Here is an 11,690-nt window from a genome sequence, read left to right as displayed (position 1 = left end):
TCTGGCCTGAACCCTTCAAACCTGTGGAGACATATGCATGACTCTGAGTTGTGCCACAGTGGCTAACCAGGCTTAGCAATCGTTCAAAGCGGTCCACCTCCACACTTGAGGTATACTGCAGGATTTTGATAGCGTTCCAGAGACAGCACGTGATGCTGATAGCATTCTCGATCAGCGCTCAACGCCGGTACTCCGGCAGCTAGGACTTTCTCAACGGCGAGCAAAACAGACTTAACCCACCAAGCACAACTCTGTAAACCCCACCAAACAGAGTAGGACTACCAACATTGTTAAACGCTCAGCCCGCTGCTGACTCATCCATGTCACGTGATTGGTTCCGGCCACAACCGCGATGTTGCTCATAGCACGTGACAACACACAATCGCATGCATGTACGTGGCGGCATGCGTTAGCCTCAGAATTTTTCACTCGTCCCGGAATATAAATCGGGGATTTCCTTAAATCGACCTCTCTTTTGTTTTTCTTCCCTATTCCTAATCCCTATATTTATAATGCCTATTCCCCACGGTGGTGTTCTCCAAGACTTGGTCGCGCGCGATGCGCCAATCAAGCAGCAGTTGCTTGCCGAAGTTGGCTCGCTCAAGTCGCTCATCTTGACGGACAGACAGTTGTGTGACTTGGAGTTGATCCTCAACGGTGGTTTCTCGCCGCTTACCGGGTTCTTGACCGAAAAGGACTACAACGGGGTGGTGGAGAACTTGAGATTGGCGTCCGGCCATGTTTGGTCCATGCCAATCACCTTGGATCTCTCCAAGGAACAGGCGGCGCAGTACCAGCCAGGTGAGAGAGTCGTGTTAAGAGACTTGAGAGACGACAAGGCGCTTGCGATCCTCACCATCGAGGATATTTACACGCCAAACAAGGAAAACGAAGCCGTCAAGGTGTTTAGAGGCGACCCAGAGCACCCAGCTGTTAAGTACTTGGTGGAGACCGCGGGCGACGTCTATGTCGGTGGTGCTTTGGAGGCGATTCAGTTGCCAACCCACTACGATTACACCGGCTTGAGACGTACTCCGGCGCAGATGAGATCGGAGTTTGACCAGAGAGGCTGGGACAGAGTTGTGGCGTTCCAGACGAGAAACCCGATGCACAGAGCCCACAGAGAGTTGACCGTCAGAGCCGCCAGAGAGCACACCGCGAACGTGTTGATCCACCCGGTAGTTGGCTTGACCAAGCCGGGCGACATCGACCACCACACTAGGGTCAGGGTGTACCAGGAGCTCATCAAGAGATACCCGAACGGGATGGCTCAACTCTCGTTGTTGCCATTAGCCATGAGAATGGGTGGTGATAGGGAGGCGGTGTGGCATGCGATTATCAGAAAGAACTACGGTGCCTCGCACTTCATTGTGGGTAGAGACCATGCAGGCCCTGGTTCCAACTCCAAGGGGGTCGACTTCTACGGTCCGTACGACGCCCAGGACATGGTGGAAGAGTACAAGGAGGAGTTGGGGATCGAGGTTGTTCCGTTCAGAATGGTCACCTACCTCCCAGACGAGGACCGGTACGCTCCAATTGACACCGTTGCCGAGGGCACCAAGACCTTGAACATCTCTGGTACTGAGTTGAGAAAGAGATTGAGAGACGGGACTGCCATTCCAGAATGGTTCTCCTACCCAGCGGTTGTCAAGGTTTTGCGCGAGTCCCACCCTCCTAGACCGTCGCAGGGGTTCACCTTGTACCTCACCGGCTTGCCAAACAGCGGGGTCGATGCCTTGGCCAACGCCTTGCAAGCCACCTTAAACCAGTTTGCCGGTTCCCGTAACATTACCGTTTTGGACGGCACCAACGTTCCACAGGCTGCCACTCCATTTGTGGCCCACGAATTAACCAGATCGGGTGCCGGTGTCATTGTTGCCGATGCAAGCATTGCACCATCCGCGCAACAGCTCGCGGAGGCCAAGAAGATCGTCTCCAAGGCCGGTGCCTTTATCGTGGTTTCCTTGGAAACCCCATTGGAGCAGGCCAAGTTGGATGACAGAAAGGGCCACTACGCCAGTGAGAGAGCCGACGTCGCTGCCTACCAGGCCCCACAGGATGCTGACATCAAGGTTGACTTGTTGAAGCACGGTGCCTTGGTTGCCGTGCAAAAGATTGTTCTCTACTTGGAAGAGCAGGGTTTCTTCAAATTTTAGAATATATATAGAGAATAAAACGATAAGGGAGAATCTGAGTAACGAGATTTTTATTTCGAATTTAAGTTATCGAGCTTGAAGGTGTATGTGAATACAACCAGATTGGCTGTATATTTGCGTCTACGTTGTGCTGAGACGTTTTCCGGAGCTTACATCGAGGTTGATAGAAATAAAATGTAGTACAATTTAGAAGTATATAATCTAGTTATACGTCTGGTAAACCTTTTGCATCGGGCACCCTTCCAGAAACTAACGGTCGCCTTGAATGTCACAGGGCTGACCGGATTCAGGATTGACGTGTATACGGCTTACCAAAATTTAAAGTGGAGACCTTTACGCTTTCTTGCATCCGGTTCGGCAGCAGGAATAGCTTCGGCGACTGGGGCAGCATGGGCAACTGGCGTGCCAACAACGACTGGGTTTGTGATAGCAGAAGTGGCCAAGAAGGCAGAGATAGCAGCAAGGGCGGAGAACTTCATTTTTGGTGATGATTCAGGGAAATATAGGGAAAGAAATGGAGATATACCCAGTATATATACCTTTTCACGATATTCACAGACCCGTATTGCTGGAAAGGTATTCCAAATAGGTGACATGTTCTCAGCTGAGCTGGCTCTTGTTTGGGAATGCGTCGTCTAGGGCTAATATGTTCCCACTGGAATAGACTGTCATAAATATGTTGAACGGTCAAACATGTCCATTTCACTACTTCACGAGTCTAGATCGCTTCTCTTTAAGTAGATTCTATGGATAGTAGAGATGTGGCCGTCTAGTTCATGCTGACAACTTGAACCCGTCGGCAAATGCACGATGCACAGCGTGTACAGCGGGTTTGACCCTTTTGGGACTAATGACTCAGCTGGCCATTTACTGTTCTCATCCTGCTTTCCCTTGCTATTTCTTGAAAACCATTAGATTATCTGTAGCAATACCCTTTTTGTAAGGTCTGGGAGCTGATAACCCCACACACAGGACACTGTAGATGAGTTTTAGAGCCTTTGTCACCTTTATCCGTGCTAGGATACACACATACACTTGGAAAGTTGGTTATTTCCATTCCTGCTTCCTACACGAGAGTATTCTTTTGAAGCAATGCTCCAAATAGGGACATTAACAGGTGCATTACAGGCTCGGTTGCCATAGGGAAGTGTTAGTTTACAGATGTATACGCCTGTTGTTGTAAACAGCTAGTTGAGGGTCCTTTCCTAAATGAAAAAAAAAAAAATGAAAACTATTAGGCATTGGTATACGGCATATATCGATGCATTCATATTATTTTTGTACTTGCGCTTGTGACTCCCCTCCATTCTATCAGCTTCCAGATATGTACCATCTATGAGCGGAGTAACTTCGAGGCCTTATACTATCGATCGTGGGAGTTTCGTGTGACACATTCATCAAACCAGAATGCCGTTTGGCGCAGGTACCAAGCATTCCAGTATGCGCGCCCAGCTTTAAGGCAACCCGTATAGGGAATAGCCAAGCGAATGAACCAATATTTGCAATATAACTCTGTGTTTGTCTTGTTTAGTGCAGTTTCAGATAAAATCGAGTAGCTTTCAAACAGCATTTTCACTAAATTTTGGATATAAATTCCATATGTGTATGCCAAGCTACCCAACAAAACTTTGAACATCATTGAACTAGGAGGATTCTACCTTGCAGCCGGATATTATAGAATAGCACCAAACCCTTCTGCGGGTATACGATAGCCTACGCCCATCCATGCTCCGGCTATATTTAGTGTCCTTCCGGTGTGAAATCAAAAAGTATGGTCCCTAGCAGGATCGAACTGCTGATCCCCGCGTTATTAGCACGATGCCTTAACCAACTGGGCCAAGGGACCATGACTGAGAGGAGCCGGAGTTAGAAACTATATCGATGTGGCATTTTACGAGATTGCATTGACGTTGCATTTTACGAGATTACATTGAGGTTGCTACTCTGATGAATTGAACCACCGTGGTGACTCAAGTCCGGAGGGGTATATAAAGAGGTAGTTTCCGGTGGATAGAATACGTATTTAGCTAAGAACTATATTTTTGTGGAAGATTGTGATAGCAACTTGTGAATTAATAACCTATTACAGCCCCCTGACTGGAACCCCAACAGGCGCTGGGACCCTAATACGTTTAGGCGGTCTCTATACCTCGGTTAGCTAGCATATAATAATAAACCACTTCTATTTGAGAAATGTGAGTCCGCAGTCGATACAAAATTACCGCACTGTCGTGGAAAGGTACCTGAAAATTCTACATTTTGATTCTAACCGGAATGCCAATACGGAGAAACTCCGTAAAAAAGGAACGTTTGTATAACCAGCTCGGTAAGATTTATAGAACCAATATATTTGCTAACCAATGATTAGACAATCGACCAAATAGTGTGATCTCTGTCGTTATTTCTTACAACTCGACGTTATCTCGTTTGGCCTCGTCCAACACTTCGTTCAAAACAGTAATGTTGGCGTGGTAAACAGCACATCTGGAATAGCAATATCACCGCACATACTATCCAACAAGGCAAAGATATTTATATTTGATTAGCTAAGGAACCCCCTTGATGCTACACCTTTTTGGCCCTTCCGTTAGCAACTTCTCCTGCATCTTCCTCCACGGATTTCTGTGGTACCACGTGCACTTGTCCCCATATACCTTTATAGCCTTTTATCTTTAAAAGTCCCTGAGCACTATCCCGAGGGATATCCTGAGCGTTATCTCTATATAGTATTCCTGAGCGGTATTCTACCCCTTTCAAAACTATTTATTAAGCGTTCAGAATGGTTTTCCCACCAATTCTTGGCGCCGTCTCCCCGGAATCTTTCCCAATGCGGACACTGCGAAAATTTCTGGAGCCGAGCGCGAATTTTTGTGATTAGCAAAAGAAACGTTCCTTAACCGCCGGTATCGCAAAAACTCAAATATCAAACAAAAACTAGCCCCCACACATTCGTCCTATCCACCCTCGTGCTACACCTACTTTGCTGTTAAACATATACCTCAACAATCCATACCATCCAATAACCGAGCAACATCGTTAATATGGAAGCTGTGTCGACTTCTGTGGAAATTGGAAGCGAGAAACCGCGGAGCCGGGTGAGTGACGGGTCTAGACCGCAGCTCACTGCTGCGGATGTGATGTTAATGGAAAAGGTGCAGACGGGCTACACGTACCCCGAGACGCCCGCTGAGAAGGATGCGACAGTGGAGGAGACGATTCTCGAGAAGCTCGACTCGTTTCTCGAGCTCTTGGAGACGCGGATGAACACATTTGAAAACTACTTTAAATCGAACGGGGATTCCACGGCAAAGACGGAAGTCCGGGATGAAAGCATGGCCAGTTTGGAAGACTTTTACGAAACGTTAAACTCTGTGAAACGGTCGATCATCGGTCCGGCTTCTTTGCGTATCGAGGCGCTTTCCAAGGTTTTAGACGACCATTATGGCTCACTCTTTCCCTCCCAGGCGTCGTCTTCGCTCAACGTCAAGATCCTCATGGGGTTGAACTTCTTGGATGCCAAGATTTCCCAGCTCGACAGTCTCATGAACAATGAGAACCACAAGATTAACTTGGTGAATAACGAAATCGCCGCCATCCAGAGCAGAAGAGACCCCCAGAGCGTGAACTACAACCTCGAGAATTGCATCCGGTGGGCACAGACCCGCTACCTAAACTACTATGAGTTACCCCTCCCGTGGCGTGAAAACAAGTACATCGTCGACGGCTATCGCTTTAACGACACAAAAACCTCCGCCTGCAAATCCATGGTTTGTTTGCACAACGAAACGATCAACATCTGGACACATTTGGTTGGTTTTGGAATTATGCTCTGGGTCTCCGTGTGGCACTTTCCGTCCACTGCCGTTTTCCAGACCAACTCTCTCTGGGATAACCTCGTCTTCTACAACTTTCTTGTAGCTGCGATGATCTGCCTCGTATCCTCTGTTTTCTGGCACACCTTTGCCAGTGCGTCCCAGCTCACGTTCCGCAGCAACTGCGCGTGCGTGGACTACACGGGGATCACCATCTTGATCACCGCCTCGATCATCACGACCGAGCACGCCGCGTTGTATTACTTCCCTATCATCCGCACAATCTTCATGACTTTCTCTGTACTTTGCGGGGTATTTGGGCTTGTTTTCAACTGGACCCCGTACTTTGACAAGCCCGAGAGCCGCCCGTTGCGTATCGGCTTCTACGTCTCTTTAGCTGGCTTGGGCGTCTGCGCCGCGATATGTTTAATGTTCTACCGAGGTGTGGTTCATTCCTTAATCTACTACGCTCCGTTGGTCAAGAGCTTTGCCATGTATCTCTTGGGCGTGGTGTTCTACGGCTGCTTAATCCCTGAAAGGTGGAGATCCGACTACACGATTTTCACCGAGGCAGCATTGAAGAGACAGGAGGAGAATGACGTCTGCGAGGAAATGGAGTATTTGAACGAACTTGAGACGCTCGTAATTCCTGTGGAGAGCTACAGCGACCCAACAGAGGTGTTTGCGTTGAGTGAGCACGATGTGGATAAGTTTTTTAACAAAAAGTTGATCAAAATGCCTCACGCGCACTCCTTCCGCTCGCTCTGGTGGGTCGACTACTACTTGTCATCACACAATTTGTGGCACTTGTTTGTATTGTTCGGCATTCTTGGCCACTACGGTGGCGCGCTCGAGATGTTTGGAAATATCCGGAGCAATGCCTAGATTCACCAGATGTTTTACCAGATGTATTTACCAGATGTATTTGCACCGGATTTATATTTATTAGCAAAGTACGCGTAAAATGGTAAATAAATATAATTTAGAGTAATCCCCCAATATAAACATCTTTCCCCTGTCCCCTATCAGCATAACTTTACATATCACATGTTTTTAGCGTTGTCGTTTGATAACTTCTTGGTTTGTGTCTTCCAAGGCGTGATCGCATGCAGTAATGATACATGGAAGCTTTCCAAGAGTACGATACCCGAGAGGAGATATTCCTGACAGACCTTTCTCTCTATGGCACTGGCACGATAAAGCGTGAATCGTTAGAGCTTACATCGCTTAGGGCTCGATCTTGGTAAACCCTCAGGGAGATACTGCCAGACCCATTTCTCGCCAGAAACCTGGTAACCCCCATTCTGGATTTAGCCATCCATCACCCAATAGTGCCCACCACATAGTATACCGTGAAGCTGTGCTTGGCCGGCATACCAATTATTTTGTCAGAGCCCCATGTACCCCCTCCTTGCGACTAATCGCCGAAGAAGAACTAAGAATGCCAAAAATGCTTCTATGCATTAAACTTAAAGTGTGGAGCAATTTTCGCCGTTCCTGCATCCCGTCCTTAGTCTTTGGTCTGCCATTTTAGAATGATAATTGTGGCGCCGGAGAAGCATAAGCTGCTTCTAACTGCGTTTCAGACTAACCACAGTTCAGGCTAGCCACGCTCTCAAAAGAAACCATCGCACTTAATTGCCTCAGGATCGCACGATTATGCTGTTTTGACGAGTAGCGATAAGCTTCATTCGGGGTGTGTAAGATAGCGCCGCTAGCTGGATTAACTCACCTCACGTGCATCGGTAAATGACTCAACTTTAAAATGCCATACTATAATCGTTGCTAGTGGCTACCTCTAAATGCTTCCACTCCCCGCCCAATGACTAAACGCCGTTTTGTAGCCCTGTACAGATGAAACTAGCCATATCAGAGGAATCATGATTTTTGATTAAAATTCCATCGGAAATCGCTTTCCCTAGTTATTCCCATATTTCTTAGCCATCTCCAGGCTTTGTAGCTACTTCAGACTACTTCTATATCGGACATATTAAACCGACCTGATGCCACCCACTTACCAACATTCGTCTTGTATCTCGGCCTTAGCTGAGACGCACCTCCATCTTATCATGCGCCGAAAAAGTCACGTGAAATTGTACAATTCGGCATATATTTTTACCTTACTAATAGCTGCATGAGGCTGTCAAACCGACAGGGAATAACCACAACGACAGTACTTTTCACGGTCCGACTTCAGCCTGTCAGGCATTTGCGCCATGCCGAGACATTGTTCCGGAAAAAAAAAGACTTATATAAGGCGTTTTCCCTATGGATTATTTTCAAGTCGGTGTTAAGACTTAGTGCATTTGTGACTTGCGTATATATCAGGTGAATACCTCCGAGCTATTTCTACTTTAGCAAAGCTCTCTCTCAACTGACTTTTTTCCGCCTCTTCAATATACAGCATGTCTAGTGCAAAAGATTCAGCCTACAAATCTCACGCGCTCAACGTGGAGGAACAGCCCTCGAGTTTGTCGGAGTCATACGAACTCGAAACCCAGCCCCTCATCAAGGAAGACCACTTAGCCAGAAGCTTGTCTGCCCGCCAGGTCAACTTGATCTGTATCGCCGGCTGTATCGGGTCTGGTTTGTTCTTATCCACGGGTAAGGCGCTTGCCAGCTCCGGCCCGGCCTCTCTTTTGATCTGTTACGCAATCATTGCCGTCATAGTGTATTTCACCATGCTCTCGCTCGGTGAAATGTCCACCTACACGCCTATTGCCGGCTCTTTCTGTTCGTTCGCCACCAGATACGTCGACGAGGCCTTTGGGTTTGCCTTAACATGGAACTACTGGTTCAATGACGCGGTCAGTGTTGCCTCTGACTTGACAGCACTTCAGTTGATTATGAAGTACTGGACCGACTGGCACCCATGGGCCATTTCGCTTATTTTCTGGGCTGTTTTGGTTGGTTTGAACCTGGTCAGTGTTCGCGTCTACGGTGAGTTCGAATACTGGTTGGCGATCTTGAAGGTGGTGACTATCATTATCTTTATTATTTTGGGTATTGTCGTCAACTGCGGTGCCAACACCAGCAATCAATACATCGGTTTCCACTACTGGTACATCGGGGATGCTCCGTTTGTCGATGGGTTCAAGGGTTTCGCCAAGGTCTTTGTTTCCGCTGCCTTCGCCTACGGTGGAACCGAATCCATTGCCATCACCGCGGGTGAAACCAAGAACCCCTCCAGAGTCATGCCTAAGGTCGTCAAGATGGTTTTCTGGAGAATCTTGTTCTTCTACCTCCTTTCCGTCTTGATCATTGGTATCAACGTCCCATACAACTATAAAGGCTTGGAAACCAAAAACTCCGCTACTTCTCCGTTCACGATTGTGTTTCAGATGGCAGGGTCCAAGGCTGCTGGCTCGTTCATCAATGCGGTCATTTTCACCTCTTTAATCTCTGCCGGTAACCACGCCATGTACGCCGGTACCCGTTTGTTGTACAGTTTGGGGGCCCAGGGTTACGCTCCAAAGGTGTTCACCACGTTGTCAAAGAACAAGGTTCCGTACGTGGCGTTAGCCGCTACCTCCGCTGTCTCCGGCTTGTGCTTCGGTGCCTCGTTCATCGGTGCGGGTACTCTCTGGTCTTGGTTGCAGAACTTGGTTGGTGTTTCTAACCAGCTCGCTTGGTGGTCCATCGGTCTTACCTCCTTCAGATTCCGCAAGGCTATGGATCTCCAAGGGAAGACCCACTTGTTGAAGTTCAAGAGCTGGGCCAACCCATGGGGTAACTACGTTGTGGTTATTGGCACCACCGTTATCATCTTGATCCAAGGGTGGAGCTCCTTTGCTCCGTGGAACGTTTCTAATTTCTTCTCAAACTACATCGAATTGGGGGTCATGCCAGTTATGTATCTCGGCTGGAAGCTTATCAAGCGCACCAAGTATGTCAAGTTGGAGGACATGGACTTGGAGACCGACAAATACATAGAAACAGAAGATGAGAAGTTGGAGAATGAGGAGTTGAGTAATTTGAAGGGCTGGCCGAAGTGGAGAAGAGAGATTCTCTCCTTTATTGTTTAATTGGGTTTTATTACATTTCTTTTAGCATTATCAGCATTATCATACTACACGTTTTCTTGGACATTTTCACCTACTTTACACGATCTACATAATCGCAGTACTGCTTTTCGCCATGCACTCTTGGGATTTGGACGGAATTCCAGGGTCCTCTTGACTTAGACAGTGTGCAAGCTAAACCACAGAACTTACCAGTACCTGCTACATGAAAATGAGAAACTCCATTGTCACAGCTCGTTAAACTGTCCATCCCAGCTTCTAAACACCCCGTCATACAACTAGTAATAGTGCCATAGGCTAGAATTTGATGCACAGTCTAAACTCTATTTTAATGCTTTGGGTATCTGATAGCAGTTTTTTGCCCTACACCACGCAGATATCTCCGAGTAATCACGATTGCAACCATGCAGATATTCACATTGCCAACCCCTACTTTTAAAGTTCATCTATTAGTATTCACAATTTGCCGTCGTGGTTGCCACTGTAATTTCCACAGTGTGTACCGCCACAATTACTAACCTCAAATACCATTAGTAATCCGGGTAAACGTTTACATCCGAGGCCGTGCATGCACAGATAAACCCTATATAAACCCCTGCTTTCCTGCCATAGACTGCTTCAAGAATTTATCCTCTCTATCAAAATACTCCTTAACTTCCTAATCTCTACTTTACTAATTCCATAACCTTTTTCCTTATGACCCTTTCCAAAACGTTTACTCTCCCTGTCACGGGTGACAAGATCCCAGCCGTTGCCTATGGGGTAGGTACCAAATGGTTCAAGGGTGGCGAAAAATCGTTCAACCACTCGTTGGTCAAGACCATCACCCAGGCAATTGACGCTGGGCTTACCCATATTGACGGGGCAGAGATCTACGGCACCGACGGAGAACTCGGCGCTGCCATCGCTGAAGCGATCAAAGCTGGGAAACCCCGCTCGGACTTATGGATCACTAACAAGTATTTTTCTGGTACCTCTGCCTACAGCTTCAGATCTAAAGCAGACAACCCCTTGAGTGCTATCAAGGAACAGCTCAAGGAGGTCGGGGTAGAGTACTTTGACTTGTACCTCCTCCATTCTCCGTGGATTAAGAAGGAGGCTCACGGTTTCTCTCTTCAGGAAGCATGGCAGTACTTGGAGCAGGCCAAGGACCTCGGTTTGGTCAAGAACATTGGGGTCTCAAACTTTGGAGTGGAGCCATTAAAGGAAATTCTCCAGGTGGCCAAGCTGGCTCCGCAGGTTAACCAGATAGAGTTCAACGCTTACTTGCAGAATCAGACCCCGGGGATTGTCGAATTCTCGCAGAAGAATAACATTTTGGTAACCGCTTACTCCCCGCTTGCTCCATTGTACAAAGGCCCGGGCCCAATCGACCCAGCCGTGGCTGCTTTGTCCAAGAAGTATGGCAAGTCCGACACCCAGGTGCTCTTGAGATGGGTAATTCAAAGAGGTATTTTGCCTATCACCACCACTGGGAAAACGGAAAGGTTGACAGAAATCTTGGACATCTTTGACTTTGAGTTGACCCAAGAAGAGGTCGATGAGATCTCCAGGTTAGGGAGCCAGAAGACATTGCGTTTATACTGGAACGAAGAGTACTCCAAATTTGATACTAAGTAACGCTATTTTGAGGGCTAACTGGGGAGGGGGGGGGGGGGCAAGTTTGGTTCATTGCCGTTTTTTTTTCTTTTTTATCTCTT

General features: G+C 47.5%; 6 protein-coding genes and 1 non-coding gene across 7 annotated transcripts; 4 read left to right on the top strand and 3 right to left on the bottom strand.

Moving 5' to 3' along the window:
- The first annotated feature begins 498 nt into the window (after positions 1-498).
- MET3 (sulfate adenylyltransferase) lies at positions 499-2,193 on the top strand. The gene has a single exon (XM_019128401.1). The coding sequence runs from the start codon at positions 513-515 to the stop codon at positions 2,154-2,156; it is 1,644 nt and encodes a 547-aa protein (XP_018986686.1). The 5' UTR covers positions 499-512; the 3' UTR covers positions 2,157-2,193.
- A 249-nt stretch (positions 2,194-2,442) lies between these two features.
- BABINDRAFT_160711 (uncharacterized protein) lies at positions 2,443-2,881 on the bottom strand. Its single transcript, XM_019128400.1, has one exon. It carries the CDS (start codon positions 2,750-2,752, stop codon positions 2,465-2,467), a length of 288 nt encoding a protein of 95 aa, XP_018986685.1. The 5' UTR covers positions 2,753-2,881; the 3' UTR covers positions 2,443-2,464.
- Positions 2,882-3,441: 560 nt separating this feature from the next.
- On the bottom strand, positions 3,442-3,837 carry BABINDRAFT_123439 (uncharacterized protein). Its single transcript, XM_019126954.1, has one exon. It carries the CDS (start codon positions 3,793-3,795, stop codon positions 3,520-3,522), a length of 276 nt encoding a protein of 91 aa, XP_018986684.1. The 5' UTR covers positions 3,796-3,837; the 3' UTR covers positions 3,442-3,519.
- A 91-nt stretch (positions 3,838-3,928) lies between these two features.
- Positions 3,929-4,002, bottom strand: BABINDRAFT_t120. The gene has a single exon. It is a non-coding gene; the product is annotated as a tRNA-Ile (tRNA).
- Positions 4,003-5,099: 1,097 nt separating this feature from the next.
- On the top strand, positions 5,100-6,988 carry BABINDRAFT_160710 (uncharacterized protein; the record flags this gene model as incomplete). Its single annotated transcript, XM_019128399.1, has 1 exon — positions 5,100-6,988. A coding segment is annotated over exon 1 (1,490 nt), but the record flags the coding sequence as incomplete, so codon positions are not given.
- A 1,385-nt stretch (positions 6,989-8,373) lies between these two features.
- ALP1 (Alp1p) lies at positions 8,374-9,993 on the top strand (the record flags this gene model as incomplete). Its single annotated transcript, XM_019130775.1, has 2 exons — positions 8,374-8,418; positions 8,470-9,993. The coding sequence occupies 2 exons, from the start codon at positions 8,374-8,376 to the stop codon at positions 9,991-9,993; spliced, it is 1,569 nt and encodes a 522-aa protein (XP_018986682.1).
- Positions 9,994-10,686: 693 nt separating this feature from the next.
- Positions 10,687-11,610, top strand: BABINDRAFT_7156 (aldo/keto reductase; the record flags this gene model as incomplete). Its single annotated transcript, XM_019132574.1, has 1 exon — positions 10,687-11,610. The coding sequence occupies one exon, from the start codon at positions 10,687-10,689 to the stop codon at positions 11,608-11,610; it is 924 nt and encodes a 307-aa protein (XP_018986681.1).
- Between the last annotated feature and the right edge of the window lie 80 nt (positions 11,611-11,690).

Source organism: Babjeviella inositovora, assembly GCF_001661335.1.
Source record: "Babjeviella inositovora NRRL Y-12698 unplaced genomic scaffold BABINscaffold_3, whole genome shotgun sequence".
Taxonomy (NCBI): domain Eukaryota; kingdom Fungi; phylum Ascomycota; class Pichiomycetes; order Serinales; genus Babjeviella; species Babjeviella inositovora.
This window is presented reverse-complemented; position numbering and strand designations above follow the sequence as displayed.